Source organism: Lissotriton vulgaris, chromosome 3_1, assembly GCF_964263255.1.
Source record: "Lissotriton vulgaris chromosome 3_1, aLisVul1.2, whole genome shotgun sequence".
In the NCBI taxonomy this organism is placed as follows: Eukaryota; Metazoa; Chordata; class Amphibia; order Caudata; family Salamandridae; genus Lissotriton; species Lissotriton vulgaris.
Genome location: NC_141689.1, coordinates 36105996 through 36129246, shown reverse-complemented (window position 1 = coordinate 36129246; position 23251 = coordinate 36105996). Strand labels below are relative to the sequence as shown.

Genomic DNA, 23251 nt, shown 5'->3' with positions numbered 1-23251 from the left:
CCTTGTCAAGCAAGGAGATGCAAGGGCAACGTAGGCCTGTAAGTGAGATGTATTACACCACGCAGAGCTACCTTGCTTAAGAACCTAGTTCATTTATTAACTAAAGTCGACTAAAAGGGAATTTATAAAATGTTAATAAGTAAGGGCCCGATTCACTAACGTAATCTGAGGCAAAGTCCTAACTTTACGACTTTCAGTATTCACAAAAGGCATTTAGGAGTAGTACAGTTAAGATTCCTACCTTTACTACTCCTAAATGCCTTTTGTGAATACCCAAAGTCTTAAAGTTAGGATTTTTCTCAGTTTAGGATTAGTAAAGTTAAGAATCCTAACTTTACTACTCCAATGGGCCACCCCGTAGGCCACACTCTAGGCATTTTGAAGGCACCCCCATGGAAACTAGAAATAGATTCCAAATTTTAAGTGGCTTTGACTCCCAAGATTGACTATCTGTAGTTCCTCCTCCCCTTAAAAGCGTTATTGAGGAAATCTCCATATCACAGCCGGATGACACCCCCGTGATCCTCAACAGTAATCGCACCCCATGCAACCAAGCCAATGTGAATAGCTATCCTCACCCAGGAATCGATAATTGAACTCCAGGAAATTAAACTTCTGTCCTGGAATGTGGCAGGCATAAGGTCCAAGATACCTGACCCTGATTGGTATAAGCGAGTGGACGACTGCCACTTATGCCTATTACAGGAAACATGGGCGGTTGAACGTGTCCACAGGGTAGGTTTTACAACATACAGTATTGAACCAAAGCAGTCCAATGTTGGTCGTCCAACTGGTGGCCTTTTAATCTGGGTCAAAAATACCTTGACCTGTAAAACCAAGGCTCTCAACCTCTGCTCTGATGAAATAAATACGTGGGATAAAACTCTCCTCTCTTAAAGGGAACATTCAAGTTAGGTTATTTAATATTTATAATCGCTTTAAGACTCCTCTTAAACCATCTGGTACACTAACAACATTAACTAATTACCTTGAGACTGCCAAAGGGAATCACCGATTCATAGTTGCAGGTGATTTTAACACAACTTTCGAACCTGTAGACTATGTACAAGAACTAACACTAGATGGTGACAAAGCTAAAGAGATCGCCAAGCTCCAGATACCCCCCATTAGGAAACACACTAGGGCAGTGGTCTTCAATCTGTGGGGCGCGACCCCCAGGGGGGCCGTGGAGGCATGGGAAGGGGGTCGCGCTCTTCATTTTATAAAAGAAAACTTCCCAGACGGTTATTTCCGGGAATCTTCTGTGCTGGGGAATCTTAGTCAGCTAAAGACACCTTTCTAATAGTGTGTTGCTGGCCTGTGAAAGAAATGCAAATGTGTGCAATGATTAATCTGCAAATGTAAAGGATTTGCAGATTAACTCGTTGTGAACATTTGCATTTCTTTCAGGCCAGCAGCACACTGTCAGAAAGGTGTGTCCAGATGTCTGCCTGGCTTTGATTTCTCGGAGAGTGCAGTTGCATTCAACTGATCAAATCACTTCATGTTTTTGAGTTGTAGTGCAATGCGTTCAAGAGGCTGGGAGGGCTCTATGCATTGAATGTGAGAAAAGGGTTTGGAAAAAAAATAGCACTTGAAATGTGATCGGAAGAGACATTAGAACGGGGCAATATTGGGGTGCAGAGTGCTTAGAAGTGCTTAGAACTTAAATAGAGAAGGGGTGAGCTTATTTAAGCATTGTTTAATTAAGAGAAAAAAATAAGATTTTGTCACAACCCTGGTGTGAGTATCCTGGGGAGGGCAGCAGTGGGGCGAGTGCATCTTCAGCATATAACATAGAAACAACTCGGACAGCATTCTTTATAAAGGGGGAAGAACGGCCCATTGCCTGCGTTAGGAACAGCTTGTGCCCTCTCTGCCTTTACCAATTGAAATCATTTTATGGTTTCTTGTTAAAAGGGGAAAGTAATGCAACTTGTGAGGGGCTTATCCTGTGAGGGGGGGTGGGGCTTCTGAAACAATTGCATTTGTTAAATGCCCCCACCCCCAACACATGCTAGCACACAAAAGAAGGGGTTTGGGTGTCAGTTTTGATAAGAAATGACGTTACTGCTATCCACTATCTCCGGGTGGATGGTATGCACCATATCAAACAAGCGCTGAACACTGCCTGATTTAAAAAAAATGTGTCCTTCTAGCTGGGATTCTGTATACATCTCTGTGGGGGTTGTGGTCATGAGAACTGCATCTAAAGTCAGAAAACTAGAGGGGCACAGGGCGGATCTTCACCCATGTCCTCGGAAGAGCAACAATGATGGGGTGAAGTAATGAGCAAATTAACAGAAAAGAAAGAAAACACACATTGTAAAACTCCGGCATATGACCTAGCTTGGAGATCGGGATAGGAGCACCCCAGGAAGCATAATCCCTGGTTATGCTCTGAAAAGATTGTCAGTGGTTTTATGGTGGGGAGTGAGTGTGAAGAAAGAGTAAAATGGGGAGGGTGTCAAAACGGACTATGTAAAGCATTGCTACAAATTAAGCAAACAAGGGATGTTCTTACTTACAGCACCACATGCCCAAAATGTGTGCATATATAGATACAAATACACACAAATGCGCCATTTAAAACTACCTATTTGCTCCCAAACTGAAGGTATGGCATCACAAATGCTTTTTTGAGGGGGTGGACGTCTATCAGGGCAATCTAGTTTGATTCTCACGAGGAGATGTGCGTTTTCCAATGAGTGTGTATTGAAGGAGGGGTGGGGGCATGTATAGTTGTCAATGATAAGGAATACTAGGTTCTACAAATTTTTGTCAAGAGGGGGTCCTTATGCCTAAAATATTTTGATGGGGGGGTCCCGGCATCAAAAAGTTTGAAGACCACTGCACTAGGGTGTGGCAACAGGTTTTATCTTTTACCATCACCCATGGGGTTCGTGCTTACAATGGCTCTGATAGAGAAGCAATTCAATTCAAAAAGCTTTATTTCGACAGCTTGTCATAAAAGCATTGAACACCCTATCTATACAACAATAAATACTAAGCTAAAAATACAATCATATAATAAAAGCACATTAAACTGATTAGGCTGTCGCTTCATATTAAGCAATTTAAAGAGGACACAAAATTAAAAACTTTTTACATCCATGCATCTTAATTAATTAATCTGGGAGACTCAAAGACCACATTACATTTCTAGGTCACTGCTTGCTTAAAGAGGACACAAAATTAAAAACTTTTTACATCCATGCATCTTAATTAATTAATCTGGGAGACTCAAAGATCACATTACATTTCTAGGTCACTGCTTGCTAAAGTGCGAGTGCGAATAATCCATGCCCACCCTAAGAATTTTGCTACTGTAACTGCTAGGTGGGGGCAGCTGTCAGATTCCAATATTCTAAGCGCCACAAGACACCTACGTGTTCCCAGATTCTGACATGCTGGTTTTATCCACCTTTTTCTTGGGCGAACATAAAGGGGGCAGGCAAACAAAAAGTGCGGAACATCTTCTACTTGGACTTTGCAATGGTGGCATTTGTTGGAATTATTCGGTACCCACTTTTGAGTAAAGACATTAAGAGGCAAAGTGCCAATTCTAAATTGTAGATACAATTTCCTGTCCATAACTTTTGTAATGAAGTCCCAATATGCTTCGCAAGACGGGATTGATTTAATCTCTAGGAATCGGCAGGTTAGCTTTGAATTTGGGTTGGAACACATAATAGATTCCAAAATCATATCCCAATACATTTTTTTGAGGGTCTCCTTAGGAGGAAAGGTGGTTATATCTGCGTTGGTCCAGAGGTGATCGAGAGGAAGCTTTGCCAACAGTCTCCGAATTTCTTTACACCATTCAATAGTGTGGAAACGGTCACACTTGATAATGTCCATAAGTGCAGAAGCATAGTGGCCTAGCTCAGGCGTCGTCATGATCCGCCTCCAGAATAATAATGGGCGCAACCGAGCCAGGTCCTCAATCTTTTTCCTTCCCAATTCAAACATTAAAGGAACGATTGGAGTGCTCTGTGGGGCACCAATCAGGTGTCGTAGGAACTTATTCTCAGCCATGGTCAAATCCTTCAGGTTAGCAAAGTCCCACAATTCTGAGCCATATAAACAAGCACTTAAAACCTTCATACTATAAATCTCTAGGGCTGGAGATATAGGTTTAGTTAGTGAGGTTTTGTGTTTGAGTGCTACAGCACCTGCTAATTGATGGAACTTCAAAACTGCAGTGTCTATATGGGTCTTCCATTTCATGTTGCCCTGCATGGAAATACCTAGATATGTAAAAGCATCAACCTGCTCCAGAGCAGTTCCATTATAAGTAATTACGCCCTTAAATGCTTTAGATGGATTCATGCACATAAACTTTGTCTTGGATGTATTTAGCTCTAAGCCCGATCCTGACAGAATTCCCCAAAAACGTTTATTGCCTTTTGGAGGCCACTAGGGGTTCGTGAGACCAGCAGCGTGTCGTCAGCAAACATAAGTACTGGGACACGAACCCCATCTAATATTTGGGCATCTGTAGGGGATTTCATTAAGTAGTCTACAATGCCATTTATATATATTGAAAATAAGGTGGGGGCCAGGACACATCCCTGTCTAACCCCACGCTCTACGGGGAATGGATCAGTTACTTCGCCCTGGGTCCCCCATCTAATCCTGGCAAAGTTATGCTCATGCATACGAACTAACAGTGTAAGTAGTTCAGGGCTGATGCCTACATCTGCAAGGACACTCCACAATTTTTGCTGTGGAACTAAGTCAAATGCTGACTTCAGGTCAACAAACACAGCGTACAAAGGGCCGTTACTCAAGGTCACATTTCTCCAGTATAAAGCTAGAAAATAGAAGACCTGGTCAATGGAGCTTGTTAGTGGGCGGAACCCTGCCTGAAAGGGAGATAAAATTTCCTTCTCGGTTATCCAATCTTGTAGTTTGTTTTGCACTAAACGCCCCGTCAGCTTTTGTGCAGAATCAATGAGGCTGATCGGTCTGTAATTACTCGGTAGTGCCTTATCCCCTTTTTAAAAAACTGGAATATTTTCCGCTCCCCTCCAGGACTTTGGGATAGGGGCACCCTCGGCAAGTGAGTTGGCTAGCCACATGAAGTATTGGCACCATGAGTCCCGGTCACTTAGAAAAACATCGGCTGGAATTCCGTCCATACCTGGCGCTCTGCCACCTGTCACCCCATCTAGTGCAGTGTTCACATCACCCAGGGTGAACACTTCCCCTTTAAAGAAAACCATAGGGAGTTGTTCACACTGGCAGAGATTTTGATTACATGCATACTGTGGCTTAAAAAAATCAACCCATGCATTCTTTGCAACATTGTTTTGGGGGCGCTCTGCTACCCCCCCTCTATCCCATTTGACAATTGCCCAGAATTCTTTTTGGTTCTTGGCCGCACATGCAAACTTTAAGTCAAGCCAGTGGTTTTCGTCCCATTTCCTTTTTGCTTTAATTTGAGCCTTTCTATAGTCATCCCTGGCTATCCTCACCCCTGCTGGATTTCTATTCCTAATTTCCAAGATGAGTTTCTGGCGGGCACTTCTGCAGGATAGGTCATACCACCGCTGTCTGGGAGGTGGCTTAGCCGCCTTACTTTTGTTTACAGGTTTTAGAAAGAATCCTTGCAGTTTAGAAAAGAACTCATTATGAGCAACTTCCATGAATTTAGTGAAGTTAGGTTTGGTGGAATGTAGTTTTATGGTGGCCACCTCGGTGACTACTACTTGTTTAAGGTCATCTAGAGTCTCTTGCCTTTCTACCATTTTGTCCCACCTTACGTGCCGCTGGTTGTTAGCAGAAACTATATCCAGGGTCACTGCATCCCTCTCCTGGGATGGGTTTGATGGCTCCTTAATACATTGAAGGGCCATACAAAGTGGGTTATGGTCGCTTTCCAATCGTGGTATGATGCTCATGTCTAGGAGCCTATACCAGTCCCTCACGTCCAACAAAAAATAATCTATTCGGCTCTTCGCTCTTCCATTATCAAATGTGAAGCTCCCCTGTTGGTCCGATGGGGTACGCCCATTTGCCGCTCTGAGCCCCCTCGCTAGGCACATACTCTTAACTTGGATTGCCACATCGGTCCATCTCCTGACCATTGGCAAGTCTAGTTGCAGCAATCCCCATTTACTATCTTCCTCTATCGAGAGGGTGCAATCCTCCTGATCCAGGGGTTCGTAGGTGGTATTCAGGTCGCCCCCCACCATATTGGATAGATTCGGTGGAAGCTGTTCAAGTTCATTATCTAGGGCTGTTATTACCTCAGAGATCTTCCCCCCTGTAGCTCCCCTGGCATATATGTTAAAAATGGCTGTCCCTTGGCCATTTGCCCAGGTAATCGTTATAGATAGTATGTCATTAGATTTTAGGATTCTTTTCTGGATCCTACAATGCGAAGTTGCCTGACCCAGATTAACAATCCTCCTGACGGCCATCCTTTCGGGTTCTTTTGAGATGGGACGAAAAAGTTTAAATATCCATGCCGGAAGACCGGGCTTAATGCCCAGGTTTCCTGGAACAAAATTATATCATACTGATCTATGAACACACACCATTCTGGGGAAGCCAGTTTGTTTGCTATTCCAGCAAGATTCCATGAAAGGAAAGTTAATCTTTCATTATTTAAATCTAGGGTGTTTAAATCCAAGGATGATATTAGATCACTACTGGGGGGCTCTATTCCTCTATTTAGTAGTGAGCTAAAAGTTCTAATATCACTAGGATTGTCAGTGTTGGCCGTGGTAATCTCACCTCGATGTTCTACCATTGTGTTCACGATCCTCCTTTCCAAGACATCCTGGTCAATCCCACCCTCTAGTATGTGGTCATCTTCCCTGCTATAAGGCAAAACTACATAACTGACCTTCTCTTGTCTCTACTAGATCTGTTGTTGTTGTGCGTGGTAGTATTTAGATGATTAGAAGTTTCAGGGCCATGGAGTCAGTCACAATCGTTTAGATTTGAAAGTGCCGAGAACCTATTTTCGAGAGGCACACCCCAGCTACTATAAGGACAACTCCTATTCCTCTTATTGGACACAGTGTTCCATTTTGTTCTTAATATGGTGGGATTTGAGATGTTACCTCGCCTGGTATAAAAGAAGTCCAGTGTTAATGGGATGATCTTAGCCGTTCTACGTTGGGGAGGGTATATATTGGACAAAATGTTCGGAAGGACATCCGGGCCTGAAAAGTGCAGCACCACACAATCACCCCTAAATTTTTTGTTACTGCTTCCAATCCATTCGACCCTTCTTGCCTTAACTATCTCTTCTGCCAGCTGTTGCTTACCCCCAGGTGAGAACGCCATATTTTGGGTTAGCCAGTGCAACGCCTTACTTATCAGCGAAGGTGCAGATTCTATCTGGCCAGGTTTCAAGTGGGGGACATTAGCCAGCACCAATACCAGGGGCGAAGCCTCGACGATAAGTTCTACAGGGCCTTTCTCTGTACAATATGTGGAGTGCTTATCCCTTGATGACAAAGAGCCCCCCTCAGCTGAGTTCTGACCCCCTTCTGCCTGTAACGTAGTCCCAGGTGGCAGGGAAGTTACGCTCTCTCCTCCCCCTGTCAAATGGTCTATAGGAGCTATTTTAGGCTCTAACCTAGATACTACTTGGGTTGGGATGTCTCCTACTTCATCTAGGGTCTTTTTTAATAGTCCCCCTAATCTATGGACCTCCTCGGTTAGTTGATCGATCTTAACAAGCAATGGTTGTGTGATGGCTTTTAGCTTGGTGTCCAGCAGGTTTACTATTCTCTTCAGGAGGTCATCGTCTAGATGTGATTTTACCCCGTATGACCCCCGCCCATCTACTGTATCAATCTTAGTGGGCGCGGTGTTTGGTTTCTTTTTACTTGAGCGCAGCCCGTCCCTCTTTGCCTGACCCTTGTCCCCCCCTTCTAGACGCTCTTGGCACAGGTACAGGTGCCAGGGGCTCATCCTCTATTTGTACTATTTCCTCTTCAGGTGTAATCTCCGTGTCAGTCTTGACTATTGCCTCAATTAGTTGGGTTAGTGTGTCATTAACTGGCTGGACATGTAACGCGGGATCGAGGCTAATGTCTGATTCAAGTGTAATAACAAGGATGTCTCCCACCACAGTGGGGGTAGCGGATGGGGATATACTCAAGCCCAGGGAAGACCTTCTGTCATTATTAATTTTCGTGACCACCTGGACCAGGGAATTATCCATAGTGTTTGATACTAGGGGGGTCTTTGCTTTAGACATAGCGACTTAGAACCGCTACTAGGCCTCTACTAATTATTCTCAATGGGTGGCAATAAAACAAACAAATCGTATATTAACAGAGCTTATTGTGAGATTACAGGTAGCCTAATCTATAGCAGCAAAATGAATTTTCAAGCTCAACTCACAATAATGTTCCAGCAGAGTTACTGGCCCAGTCCAGTCATAGCCAGTCTTGGACTGTCTTAGACTGTCCGCCCTTAGTCCGGGCTTCGTCCGGCGCGCGTCCCGCTGGAGGCTGCTGGGAAATAGAGTTCGACCGGCGGAGCCAAGCCCGGCCGGTCGATTTCAGGGACGCTGTGGCGGAGCCAAGCCCGGCCGCTGGACAACAAGGTGAGGTGCCTCTGAAAGTCAGGCTGCCAGATTAAAAAGGAGAACGGGGAACTCGGCCCCTGCCGGTGCTTTATGCGCCTCCTGGCGCGCTGTTTGCTGGCGTCGTCGATTCCCCCTGGAGGCTGATGGGAAATGGAGTTCGACCGGCGCAGCCAAGCCCGGCCGGTCGATTTCAGGGACGCTGTGGCGGAGCCAAGCCCGGCCGCTGGACAACAAGGTGAGGTGCCTCTGCCAGATTAAAAAGGAGAACGGGGAACTCGGCCCCTGCCGGTGCTTTATGCACCTCCTAGCCCGCTGTTTGCTGGCGTCGTCGATTCCCCGTGGAGGCTGCTGGGAAATGGAGTTCGACCGGCGGAGTCAAGCCCGGCCGGTCGATTTCAGGGACGCTGTGGCAGAGCCTGAAAGTCAGGCTGCCAGATTAAAAAGGAGAACCATGCCACACGTTTAAGAGGGGGGCAACCAAAACCAGGATCGATTACATCCTGGTTGATAGTGAACTTTAGTCTAGTGTTAAAGATATGGCCGTATGAATACTGGAAGATAGTGATCATAATGCCCTGGCCCTTACACTCATGGGCTCAACTCTACTGTATGGCAACTCCGGGACCAAGACTGGTCCGGTCATCACTAGCAGAGTCAAATGGCCAATGATACAGGCCGATCCAACTGCCTTTTCTAAAATATATTCTGCAGTGGAGCAAATTCTTGTTGATCTGAGTACCACTGCTCCCAGCATAGATGACATCCTGGCCTTATTCCTTCAATTGACTGGCGTAATTGGACCAGTCTTTTACAAATTACAAAACGGCCAACATGCGAAACAGAACATAGCCCCTTTGTACAACATGGCATGTGGCAAAGCCAAAGCTGCCTTAATCATGGCGGTAAAATCGAAACTTCCCGTAGATGTAAAGAAGTGCGGGATGCTATATAAATCGGACCAAGCCAAGGCCAAAAAAGATTGGGAGGCAGAATACTGGGCCAACCTCGTCGAGGCTGCAAAGCTAAAGAATAGCCAGCTGTTTTGGCATCTTCTTGCCGAAGGTTCCCCAAACTCAAAAATAGAAACTGATTTTCATATTCAGCCCCATGTGTGGGAGGAGAACTTGAAAGAGTTTTATGCAGGACAGGGTGCTACTCTTGATCCGTGCTTGCAACTTAGACTACCAAATACAGTTTTAACTGAGGAGACAGTCATCACCATAGTGGAAACCAGCCATAAATGCATTACAGAGAGGGAAAGCCCCGGGCCTAGACATGCTCCTGGGAGACCAGTACAAGGCTGAACCATCAATCTGGGGCCCCTTATTACAAGCAGGTTTTAGCGCCATCTTTTCTGGTGGCGAAATCCCGGCTACCTGGAGGGGTGCCGAGATCATTCCCATTCACAAAAAGGGAGATAAAGGGTTGCCCTGCAACCATAGCCGATCAGGCTTACAGATGTCTCTCAAAAACAATTCTGTAAAATAATCTTGACTAGGATCCAAAAGTGTATCGAGGATAATAACATCTTGTCAAATCTCCAAGCGGGATTTAGGGCCGCCACAAGTACCACTGATCAAGTCTTCAGATTTTTCCTACTAATCTGGAAGAAAGTGACCATAAGAGGTGGCCACTTGTATGTTGTATTTGTGGATCAAAAAACGGCCTTTGATTCGATAGACCACAAACAACTATGGCTTGCTCTGAGCGAACTGCGTTTCCTAGCCTATTTACTTAACATTTTGATTAGTTTACAGCACAGTACCTATGCAAAGGTTAGGTGGAACACTAAAGGCAGCCTGACAAATGATATATTAGTACAGAAAGGTGTGCGCCAAGGTTGCGTCCTGGCCCCAACACTATTCACCCGCTATATTAATGGTCTAATTAAAAAACTGTACAATTGTGGTGGTGATTCCCAAGACTAGCAGGCAGTTCTGTGCCCTGTCTACTCTTTGCTGATGACACCCTGTTAATCTCAAGGACACCTAGTGGGATCCAGAATCTTTTAAACAAATTTGACAAAGTATGCCGGAAGAAAGGATAAGAAATAAACTGCTCGAAAACAAAATACATGACTTTTAATCCTTATAAATCAAATAAGGGCAAACTCATGCTGGGCTCGCAACCACTGGAGCAGGTCAAATATTTTGACTATTTGGGTGTACACATTCCCTGGTCTGAGGTCTGGTGAGGCCCTGAGACTGATACTAATGTGAGTAACATTTCACACAGTGAGACGGATACTAATGTGAGTAACATTTCACACCGTGGTCTGAGGTCTGGTGAGACGAGTACTAATGTGAGTAATACCTAGCACCATGGTCTGATGTCTGGTGAGGCGGTGAGATGGATGCTAATGTGAGTAACATGTCACACCGTGGTCCGATGTCTGGTGAGACGGTGAGATGGATACTTATGTGAGTAACACCTCGCACCGTGGTCTGATGTATAGGGAGGCGGTGAGATGGATGGTAATGTGAGTAACATCCCACTCCCTGGTCTGAGGTCTGGTGAGGCCCTGAGACTGATACTAATGTGAGTAACATTTCACACCATAGTCTCATGTCTGGTGAGGCGGTGAGACGGATACTAACGTGAGTAACATTTCACACAGTGAGACTGATACTAATGTGAGTAACATTTCACACTGTGGTCTGAGGTCTGGTGAGACGAGTACTAATGTGAGTAACACCTAGCACCATGTTCTGATGTCTGGTGAGGCGGTGAGATGGATACTTATGTGAGTAACACCTCACACCGTGGTCCGATGTCTGGTGAGGCGGTGAGATGGATACTAATGTGAGTAACATCTCACGCTGTGGTCTGATGTCTGGTAAGACAGTGAGACTGATACTAATGTGAGTAACTCCTCGCACCGTGGTCTCATGTCTGGGGAGGTGGTGAGACCCATACTAATGTGAGTAACATGTCACGCCGTGGTCTGATGTCTGATGAGGTGTTGAGACTGATACTAACATGAGTAGCATCTCACGCCTTGGTTTGATGTCTGGGGAGGCGGTGAGATGGATACTAACGTGAGTATCATCTCGCGCCGGAGTTTGATGTCTGGGGAGGCAATGAGACGTATGCTGATGTCAGTAACATCTCACGCCGTAGTCTCATGTCTGGTTAGGCGGTGAGACGGATGCTAATGTGACTAACATGTCACGCCGTGGTCTGACGTCTGGCGAGGCGGTGAGACGGATGCTAATGTGAGTAACATCTCACTCCCTGGTCTGAGGTCTGGTGAGACGGGTACTAATGTGAGTAACACCTTGCACTATGGTCTGATGTCTGGTGAGGCGGTGAGACGGATGCTAATGTGAGTAACATTTCACGCGGTGAGACGGATACTAATGTGAGTAACATTTCCCACCGTGGTCTGATATCTGGTGAGGCAGTGAGACGGGTACTAATGTGAGTAACACTTCGCACCATGGTCTGATGTCTGGTGAGGCCCTGAGACTGATACTAATGTGAGTAACACCTCGCACCGTGGTCTGATGTCTGGGGAGGCAGTGAGACGGATGGTAATGTGAGTAACATCTCACGCCGTGGTCTGATGTCTGGTGAGGCCCTGAGACTGATACTAATGTGAGTAACATCTCACACCGTGGTCTGATGTCTGGGGAGGCGGTGAGACTGATACTAATGTGAGTAACATGTCACGCCGTGGTTTGATGTCTGGGGAGGCAGTGAGACGTATGCTGATGTGAGTAACATCTCACGCCGTAGTCTCATGTCTGGTTAGGCGGTGAGACTGATGCTGATGCGAGTAACATCTCACCCCGTAGTCTCATGTCTGGTTAGGCGGTGAGACGGATGCTAATGTGAGTAACATGTCACGCCGTGGTCTGACGTCTGTCGAGGCGGTGAGACAGATGCTAATGTGAGTAACATCTCACGCCCTGGTCTGAGGTCTGGTGAGACGGGTACTAATGTGAGTAACACCTTGCACTATGGTCTGATGTCTGGTGAGGCGGTGAGACGGATGCTAATGTGAGTAACATTTCACGCGGTGAGACGGATACTAATGTGAGTAACATTTCACACCGTGGTCTGATATCTGGTGAGGCAGTGAGACCGGTACTAATGTGAGTAACACCTCGCACCATGGTCTGATGTCTGGTGAGGCGGTGAGTCCGATGCTTATGTGAGTAACATGTCACGCCGTGGTCTGACGTCTGGCGAGGCGGTGAGACAGATGTTAATGTGAGTAACATTTCACGCGGTGAGACGGATACTAATGTGAGTAACATTTCACACTGTTGTCTGGTGTCTGGTAAGACAGTGAGACGGATGGTAATGTGAGTAACATCTCACGCCCTGGTCTGATGTCTGGTGAGGCCCTGAGACTGATACTAATGTGAGTAACATCTCACACCGTGGTCTGATGTCTGGGGAGGCGGTGAGACTCATACTAATGTGAGTAACATGTCACGCCGTGGTCTGATGTCTGATGAGGTGTTGAGACTGATACTAACGTGAGTAGCATCTCACGCCGTGGTTTGATGTCTGGGGAGGCAATGAGACGTATGCTGATGTCAGTAACATCTCACGCCGTAGTCTCATGTCTGGTTAGGCGGTGAGACGGATGCTAATGTGAGTAACATGTCACGCCGTGGTCTGACGTCTGGCGAGGCGGTGGGACGGATGCTAATGTGAGTAACATCTCACTCCCTGGTCTGAGGTCTGGTGAGACGGGTACTAATGTGAGTAACACCTTGCACTATGGTCTGATGTCTGGTGAGGCGGTGAGACGGATGCTAATGTGAGTAACATTTCACGCGGTGAGACAGATACTAATGTGAGTAACATTTCCCACCGTGGTCTGATATCTGGTGAGGCAGTGAGACGGGTACTAATGGGAGTAACACTTCGCACCATGGTCTGAAGTCTGGTGAGCTCCTGAGACTGATACTAATGTGAGTAACACCTCGCACCGTGGTCTGATGTCTGGGGAGGCGGTGAGATGGATGGTAATGTGAGTAACATCTCACGCCGTGGTCTGATGTCTGATGAGGTGTTGAGACTGATACTAACGTGAGTAGCATCCCACGCCGTGGTTTGATGTCTGGGGAGGCGGTGAGACGGATACTAACTTGAGTAGCATCTCACGCCGTGGTTTGATGTCTGGGGAGGCAGTGAGACGTATGCTGATGTGAGTAACATCTCACCCCGTAGTCTCATGTCTGGTTAGGCGGTGAGAAGGATGCTGATATGAGTAACATGTCACGCCGTGGTCTGACGTCTGGTGAGGCGGTGAGGCGGATGCTTATGTGAGTAACATGTCACGCCGTGGTCTGACGTCTGGCGAGGCGGTGAGACGGATACTAATGTGAGTAACATTTCACGCTGTGGTCTGATGTAAATGTAAATGTACAGGAATTTATACAGCGCAATTCACCACTGGTTTCTAAGCGCTTGCTTAGGGAACCCGTCCTGGTATTCCCCTGTGAGATAACCCCAGCAGGGTATCCACATGGTGAAAGCCAGGCATCCTGCCGCAAAGGGCCGTTGTGGAGATTAAGCAAGCAATTGCCCAGAGTCGCAGAGTGTGAACCCGTGAATCGAGTAGGCACCGGAGCGAGAATTGTCGAGTCCATGGACCTTTTTTTTTTTTTTTTTTTTAGGACTCAAAACCCCTCCAAGCCGGGAATTGAACCCTGGTCCCGGGCTGACCTCTGCTTCCAGGTCTGCCTCCTCTAACCAGTGAGCCACACTTCTCCACGTGAGATATTGAGATGGATACTAATGTGAGTAACATCTCACGCTGTGGTCTGATGTCTGGTGAGATGGTGAGACGGATGCTAATGTGAGTAACATCTCACCTCCCCATTCTAACTGTATGCTCACACTACTGGAAAGCGCTTCTTCTCAGTACTCACCCAATGTCAGAGGTCCTCCATGGGTATGGTTGCAGGTACCAAGGTGCAGTGTGACCAGTTTGTTGTCCTAGTTACTTTTACACAAAGTTAAGAATGAACTGATATTTAAATATAACTGTATAAATATGAATCCTAGACCTTCTGCTCACAGTCTTGGATCCATATTCTATTCATTTGTACAGTGGTTTCCAGGCTGGGCCTATTTCTGAATGTTTGTTGCTGCAGCCTGGAGTGGTGTTTGGTTTATGCTGGTGATTGATGTCACAAGTCATTTCCCTGGAAACTGTGGGGAATGGTTCACCTTCAGGTGCCTGATAACCAGGAGAGCAATCTGAAAACATACCAAGATGGTGGGGACTCCTTACCCTCCAGTCCGTCCATGAACTTTGACCCTGTGGTCCTAGACTTCTGCAGCAGGGAGGCTGCCCTCTGGTAGGTCTCTGTGCTGCAAGACAGGAACAAGCCCAGGTGTCTGAACAGCAGCCCTCGGCTTCCGCTGGCCTGGGAGGGGAGTGGGGGGTAGGAGGGTGAGGGGCAGGTGTGGGAGTGAAGGTGAAGATACAGAGCCAGAGGGGAAAGAGGGGAGTGGGGATGAGAGAAGCAGAATAGTTACAAACTTGCATGTACAAAAAATACACAATCAATGCCAGAGTAGGGAAATTTCATAAACATATTTTTAAAGTTTACCCATTTTCCCTTCAATTTTGATATTTTAATATTCTTTTCTAGCGTGCCATACCTTTCCTACACACATCCTGTAAATATTGGATCGGTTCATCAACTTTACCACTGGATTTGAAAATAGATTAGAAGATGGCGGCCACCGTAATGTGTAGGCATCCAAGGGGCCCAAGCTTGAAATATTTTTTCAGAAAGCAATGAAATCAACTACAAGATGGCTTCTGCAAATGCACGCGAATGGAAGCCATTTTGGAATGTTTTTAATTCATACCAGTTGGCTGGGTGATATATATGGCTTTTCTGCTCTTGTGATACAACAAATCAGGAAGCATTAGTAAAGCCAAAAAGCATAAGCTTTGGCAGCTCTGGATGGTGGAAAGCCTTGCACTGAGAGTTGAGATGGGGGTGGCAACAGCTCAACCAGCCAATGCCAACTCTTAAAAAAACTGCCAACAGCCAATGGCCTAAGGTGGCTGATGAACACCCCTCTCACTGTACCGTATGTGTGTTTGCGTAAGTGTGATCTGCTGTACTGCTAACATTAGGCCTCCAGTGGAGAACTGTCTCTAGAGGCGAGATCTAAACATCATTTTATTTATATCCCACTTACACGATCGAACCACTTCCACCTGCTACATATACGGCCCATATTTATCAAGGTTTGCACAAGGGTGATGAAAAAATAAGTGAGATTTATCAAGTCACGCAAGGCCACCTTGCCTGGCCCTGCATGGCTTGATAAATCCAGAATAACCCAAAGCTGCCTAAATCGCAGCCTTTGTTACTATTCCCCAGGGAGGCGTTCCATGGGTGGAGGCATAACGAGGAGGAGGATAATGTTACTTACCCAGTAAGCATCTGTTCTTGGCATGTAGAGCTGTAGATTCACGTGCTTTGCATACTCCTGCCATCTAGTGTTGGGTCGGATGTTTGCAAGTTGTTTTTCTTTGAAGAAGTCTTTCCTAGTCACAAGGTAAGGTGACGCCTCCTTTCAATGATAGTGCGCATGGGCATCACTCCATTGTTAGATTGTTTTCCCGCAAGAGGGTGAGAATGGAGTATAGAGATGTCCATGCGTATAAATGTATCATGAAGAACTGCAACAGCTACAGGTACTCCGGGAGGCAGGCGGGCGCATGTGAATGTAGAATAGGCCACATTATAACGCATGCGTTTAGAACACATGCCATTACAACACGGTCATTACAACGACCGCATTGTTACATCGCATAGCAATACAACGCAAGTCATTACGACTTGCTATAGGGGGTTGCTGAATGTTGAAATAGTATCATTTACTATTCCAACTCAAGTCTGTGCGATAGTAGGGAAGGTGTTGGATTCCCCCTACAGCAAGTCGTTGTAAGGGCTTGCGTTGTAATGGCATGCAATGTAACCACGATGTCGTTGTAATGACCACCTTGTAATGGCATGCGTTGTTTCACTTGCAAGTAAGTGATGTTCCCTGTGAATGTACAGCTCTACAAGCCAAGAACAGATGCTTACTGGATAAGTAACATTATCCGTTCGAAGCATGAGTGCTGTAGATACACATGCTTTGCATAAACAACAAACATCAACACAATAGTGTTTGGTAAATGTGTGTGGTGTAGACCATGTAGACCTGCCTTACATATGTCAGCTAGAGGGATGTTACCTAAAAACCCCACAGAAGCCCCTATTTTGCGAGTGGAATGCGCTCTAAGGGTATGGATAAAGCTCTTTTAGCTTTTGAATAGCACGTTTGAATGCATTTAACAAACCATCTTGCAATACCAGATTTAGAGATTGGATTGCCTTAGTGAGGTGGAACAAATTAAACAAACATTTGTTTTGCGAAAGTTTTTTGTTCTATCTATGTAGTACAATAAAGCTCTTTTAACGTTAAGCTTATGAAGAGCACGTTTTGCTACAGAATCAGGTTGAAGAAAAAATACTGGTAACCCAACCTATTGGTTTATATGAAAAGCAGAAACCACTTCGGGAAGGAATTTAGGGTTGGTGCGTACAACTATCCTGTCTTTGTGCAGCTGAAAGAAGGGTTCTTCTAACGTTAATGCCTGTAGCTCACCAATTCTCCTCAGTGATGTGATTGCATTGAGGAAAGCAACTTTCCATGAGAGGAATTGCAAGGTGCCCTTGTGCAATGGTTCAAAGTTGGACCCATGAGCCTTGTGAGAACAATGTTGAGATTCCAAACTGGGGCAGGAGGAATCCTTGGTGGTATTACTCTTTTTAACACCTCCATGAAAGCTTTGATTACTAGAACTCTAAAACATGACAGATGTTGCCTGTTCTGCAAATATGCAGCTATGGATGCAAGGTGCAAACAAATAGATGTATAAGCTAGCCTAGTTTAAGTAACAGGTAACAGATAGCGTTTTGTATAGAAGCAGCTAAAGGATTGATTTTGTTGTTATTGCAATATATAACAAATCTTTTCCACTTTGCTGCATTGCAAAGTCTAATGGTAGGCCTTCTTGCTTCTTTTAGAATAGTCAAACAATCTAGTGGTAAATTTAAATAACCAAACTCTAAGACTTCAGGAGCCAGATCGCTAAATTCAGTTCTTGTGGATTTGGATGTCTGATTTCTCCATGGTTCTGTGTGAGGGGACTGGAGGTGAGGTGCAGCTTTCGATGTGGAACTAGTGGCAGCTCCAACTGGGTGGTGTGCCATGGCTGACAGGCCCATGTGGAAGCTACTCGAATTAGTGTGAGGAATGTTTGCCTGAACTTCCGAACCAGACACGGAATGAGCAGGATGGGCAGAAAAGCATAGGTAAATATCCCTGACCAGTGCATCCATAGTGCATTGTCCTTTGAGAGCGGGTGTGGGAACCTGGAGCCGAAGCTTGGGCATTTTGCGTTTGTCCTGTGGCGAACAAGGCTATTTGTGCGAATCCCCATTGTTGAAAGTATGGAAGGAGAACTTGGGGATGAAGTTCCCACTCGTGAATTTGCTGTCTCCTTCTGCTGAGAAGGTCCGCAATTTGTTTGTTTACTCCTGGGAGGTGTTGTGCTAGAAGATAAATCTTGTGATGGATTGCCCAATTCCAAATAGCTTGAGCGAGTCTTGAAAGTTGGAGAGAGTGTGTCCCCCCTGCTTTTGCACAAAATACGTTGCTGTCTTGTTATCTGCTCGGACTAGGACAGTTTTGCCTATGAGGTGAGTTTGAAAAGGTTGAGCACTAGAAAAACTGCTAGAAGCTCTAGATAGTTGATGTGGAGGCGTGTGTGTGTTGCTCCAAAGGCCATGTATTGTGTAATCTTGGAGATGAACCTGTCAGAGATGTGTCTGCTGTGATCACGATCTGCAGAATAGGGTCAATGAAAGGCTTTCCTTTTGATAAGTTTTGTGGGTTCCACCACTGCAGCAGTGGTGGCTGGTGACATTTGAAAGTGGTGAGGCGTAAAAGTTGGGCATGACTTTTATTTAGCGAGCGAAGCGAGCAATCCTACTCTACAAGCATGGAGTTAAGGTTGGGCCCTTCTCCCAAGGAAGCAATTGAAAAAGATCGGCAAATGGTGCATTTTAAAGCAAATTAATTTAGTGAGAAAGCTAGGCTTACAAAGCAATGGAAACGTACAGTCTTGAAATATTAAACACATTAAAAATGGCCCCATATTTTGTTGCATTAATATGTTCAGCAGTTACTGTAATGTGCAAATTTTACAGCGCAACAACTTCAGTCCATTAAAGTGCATGCTTGCCAGCGTCTTGCTCAACATGCGGCATCAACTTTGGAAGAAAATGCTCTAACCAGGCTCCGGCAAGCACCCACAGCTGCTGGCTGCAATCAGCCATATTGAGGAATGTGATAGAATCAATGTCACCCGATCTTCAGGTGCCTGCTTCTGACCCGTGTTTGTTGGTGGGGAGATTGTGAATCCCTCAAACATTTGTTCATATGTTTTGAGTATTCACAAGACTTATGGCCATTTCTACCTTGTAACGCCCAACATATTTTGAAAGGATAGTTTAGCAAATCTTTCAGGGAAAAGAGTGATATAGGTTGTTTCAATTCAAAATTCACAAGGCCTGACAGTAGTGCTCCAAACAGCATACAACAACACTGTAAATAAAAATTAACAGTAAAGTAAGTAGCTATCAGTGGCCATCTAATGAAAGCAAAACAAATAGTGCAACTAGGGGTTATTCCATTAGCAAGGCAGTGACAGTGGCAGGAATTGCTCAGCTGCTGCTTATAAGGATTAGTGGAGGCTCTGCTGAGCTGATGACCACCACCCTCCACCTCCCTAAGGTGCAGCATAGGCGTTATCACTCAGTCTCTTACACGGGCGCAACTCCTAACGAGTACACCTGAGTGGATACAGAGGAGCACAAGGGAACTTCAACAGACACTAACTAACACAGAAGCACACTCACAAGCGCGCAAATGTAGAAGCACTCGGGCACATCATTAGAAAGGCTATGAAACAGGAGCACGTAAGGGCACTGATATACAGGGGCACATTTAACAAGCATTGGCATAGCCAATAGGTCTCGCCTTTGGGACCTTATAAGTGTTTAGACATGCAACAGTTGATGTTGTTCCACCAAGGATATTGTACTGCGTAACTAAATACTTATAAGGTTCCGAAGGCGAGACCTATTGGCTATGCCAATGCTTGTTTTTTTGCCTTGTTGCTTGTCCCTTACCCCCTCCTCCATTGTTCCTTGCCTTTCCCACCCAGCATTGGGACTTGCCCACGTGGTGTTGCTTCCCCCTACTTTGTATAGTTTCCAGAACTCCCACCCTCCCATCGTTGTTTCCAGTCCTCCCTCCTTTCCCACCAGAAAAAAACATTGGCAAAGCCAATAGGTCTCTCCTACGCCACCTCTCGGTTGTGTCAATGTTTTAGGTTTGATGCACAGCAGCAGCACGTCCAAAAGTATTTATTTTCATTTTTTAAAGCTCTATGACGCGATCGTGTCATACCATTTTTTTTATTTTAAAACTTTCAGTCATGCTGCACAGCGAGACCTATTGGCTTTACCAGTGTTTAATTTGTAAAATATCGACAGTAAAGTCTGCGAAAGGTGCAATAGGAAGGCTTACGGTGGGTCTGTGATTTCCAGCAGGTGCTTGTGATGGAGCAGATTTCATCTGCATTCAGGCATTGTTTTATTTTTTGTGCTTCAGACGGACTGCATTTAAATTGCCACGCACCTTTTGGTGCAAGTTAAAAAACTAGGCACATGAAAAGAAACATGAAAGTGAGGCCTATTCAGTCTGAGTTGCTTTTGCTGAATTAACATGTGTTTTTGCAATGTAGAGAAAAGTGGCCTTTTTAGCTTTGAAGATTAATAGAATATGTTTCTCTCTTCCCAGCTCATCCCTAAATCCACTATTCCTGTCTTAATAGACTTTGACTTGTTGCATATTTTGATAAATATTTTCAGTTAATAACATCTCTTTTTCTTTGTTGCACATTGCCATGTTGTCATAAATAATAGAAAAGCTGCTTTACACTAGTAGCTTGGCTAGGTAAACATTTATACATGACATTAATATTATCTTTTTGTTTCTTTTATTTTGGGGCCTACCATTAAATGGCTGCCTGTGAAACCAGCAAATCTATGGCTTGCTTTGAAAGAGAAGGGAGCATGCGCAGACTGTACCAGCCTTCGTAAAGGAGTCAAGGACAGCTTGAACTGTACATTCTTGTGATTCTGCCAATGTACCAGTGTTAGTTAAAAGTATCCATCTGACTGCTCTGTGAAGGAAGGAAGGAAAACTATAGACACATTTTCCCTAGCAATTGTTGCAAACTTATAAAATGTAGTTATTCATGTATGCTCTTTTGTTAAAACTGATATAGTCAGGTTTTTTTGAATGCGTCAGGGTGATGAGAACTCATGCCATCATGACGGACCAATCACGTACAGGTTTTCCTGAAAGTTGAAACATTTTGTGTAGTCTGCCAAAATTTTGTGTATAAATACTACCCCTCCGGAGGAGGGGCTGGCTTTTTCAGCTCAGCTGGCTTCTAGGCTCATTAGGGGGTGTGTGAGCTCTTGAGAGAAGGAACAGATTAGGCCAGACATCCTATGGGTTAGGTACGAGATCGTCACGGGTGCATGGGCGTCCGAGGAGGGTTCTTGCTTCCACGTCATATCTTAGCCCTGCAGGCCACATTCCCTTGAGGTCTGGTGAAGGAGGGGCTATCTCACTCCCTGCTTGCTCTTTAGACACAGACAGACAGAGAGTGCAGCTGATTAAATAGAATTAGATGCTAAACTTTAAGTTATGCTTTGACTAATTAATTAGGTCTGTAATGAGTTATTTGACTTATGCATTTATTTCTCTTTATTGGAGATTTTTGCAAACTATTTGATTTTTGATTCGCCTTGCAAGACTATTTTTCTTAGAAACTCTTTAAGAGTTTTGAATGACATTTTGCGCCACATTCCTATATGTAATGCGTATATGCAGACAGTAATAAGTTCTGTATTAATGCTATTTTTCCTGTTTTCCAAATTCTGTAACCTCATTGATATTTTACTAATGAATAAACTGTCAGAGAAAACGTAACTTTTGACTAGGAAATAAAACCCTTTAAATACGCGACAACTCTCTTTATTGGCTTAAAATAATAATTGCATTTTTAACTGTTCATGATTATTAAAGTCTCCTGAAGGTAATACATGGTGTGAAGGGCCCAACACCTTTTGAGCGGTAAATTAGAGGTAGCATGAGGGTTTTGCATTGAGAAATTACCAGAAGAAATTACCGCTCCATCACTTGAAACTTCCTGCTCGTGGCGCAGAGGCCTACTAGCGTTCGGACCCGTGACTTACAGGGTCTTGAACCTGTGACCTGCAAGTGACATCCCATACAGATGACAGCAATTGCCACAGCAAAGCGAAACAGACCAGCAGCGTTCACAGCAGTTGTGGGAAACCCAGGAGGAAACAACACCATATATGGACATGTACGTCAGGATGAGTCGCCGATTCTAGACTGTACCAACAACAGTTTAGATAGAGGGGGGTGAATGTCTCTCTCACGGGGAGTTTTCACTCAGGGGATGTTCTTTTTAAGTGATGGGCTTGGCAAGCAGGACTTAAGTTAGTTAGGGGTTTAGAGAGGCTTACAGGAAGGATTGAATGAATTTGATCCCTCCCTCCTTAAAAAATCTGAATGGTACGCTGCCTCAGCGCCCCATTCATGAAAATAGGCGCGCACTCGCGCAAGTGGGGTGGGGGGGGGTGGTAATGAGGCCCAGAGCAGGCAGCGTTTGCCTTGCGGGAACGAGCGCAATAATTGCCAACATATGGCACTGCTGGCTCCCGCAAGGAAATCGACAAACGTGCATGCATTGTATTGAAAGCATTGCAACGCGTGCACGTTTTTGCCTGGAAAGCTGAATCGATCTCAACAGGTCTCTTTCCTATTTAGCGCATGCGTGTTGCGTAGGCAAGACCTTAAAAGGATCCCCAGATACCCAGAAAGACGCACAGGGCATGCATACTTGAAGACATACACGGTTACTCACTTTCATAGGAACACAAAAACTCTCAGGGACATCCAACATTTTACACTTACACATAGAAACACCTGTGCACACCAGGTCACACATACAAAGGGGCACAACAGCAATACTGAGAGAGGCTTAGTTACCACTTGGGCCGTGCTCCAACAGCCTCCTCCAGATCCAGGGATGCCTCTGCTTTGTCCCTTGTTGCTCTGGACAGGCTTGGCATGGCCGGCTCTGGCTGGCACCATGCACCTCTGCCTTGCCATTGACCACAGCACTGGGTGCTGCACCTACATCTTCACAAAACAGACTACACACTGACCAGTGTCAGATCAGTGCATCGGGCAATGCCTGACTGTCCTAATATAGGCCAGTCTGATCCTGACTGGCACCTCTGCCCTTGTTAAAAAACAGCAGAGACTTGAGAAGTGCGGAGGAGAGGCCTTTGCCTGAGGCCTAAGGGGACTGCAGCCTTCTGTTGCTTGGGATACCTCAGAGTATAGCCTGAGGCCACTGCCAAGGGCGCTTCAGCAGTTGGCTTCAAGGCTGCTGTCCGGGAGAGACATGTTGTTCAATGTACTGCTAAGGTCAGCTGAGAGGCGGACTTCGACCTGCAGCGCCGGGCAGGAGTGCAAAGG

General features: G+C 45.4%; 1 protein-coding gene across 1 annotated transcript in view; it reads right to left on the bottom strand.

Moving 5' to 3' along the window:
- Window positions 1-23251, bottom strand: part of LOC147725878 (putative E3 ubiquitin-protein ligase HERC1) — a 1064842-nt gene that overhangs the window by 824196 nt on the left and 217395 nt on the right. Inside the window, exons 16-17 of the mRNA XM_086963380.1 lie at window positions 14814-14949; window positions 3819-4073 (exon numbers count right to left, since the gene is read on the bottom strand). Of these exons, the coding sequence (XP_086819506.1) occupies window positions 3819-4073; window positions 14814-14949 (391 nt within the window). The remainder of the gene's footprint in view (window positions 1-3818; window positions 4074-14813; window positions 14950-23251) is intronic.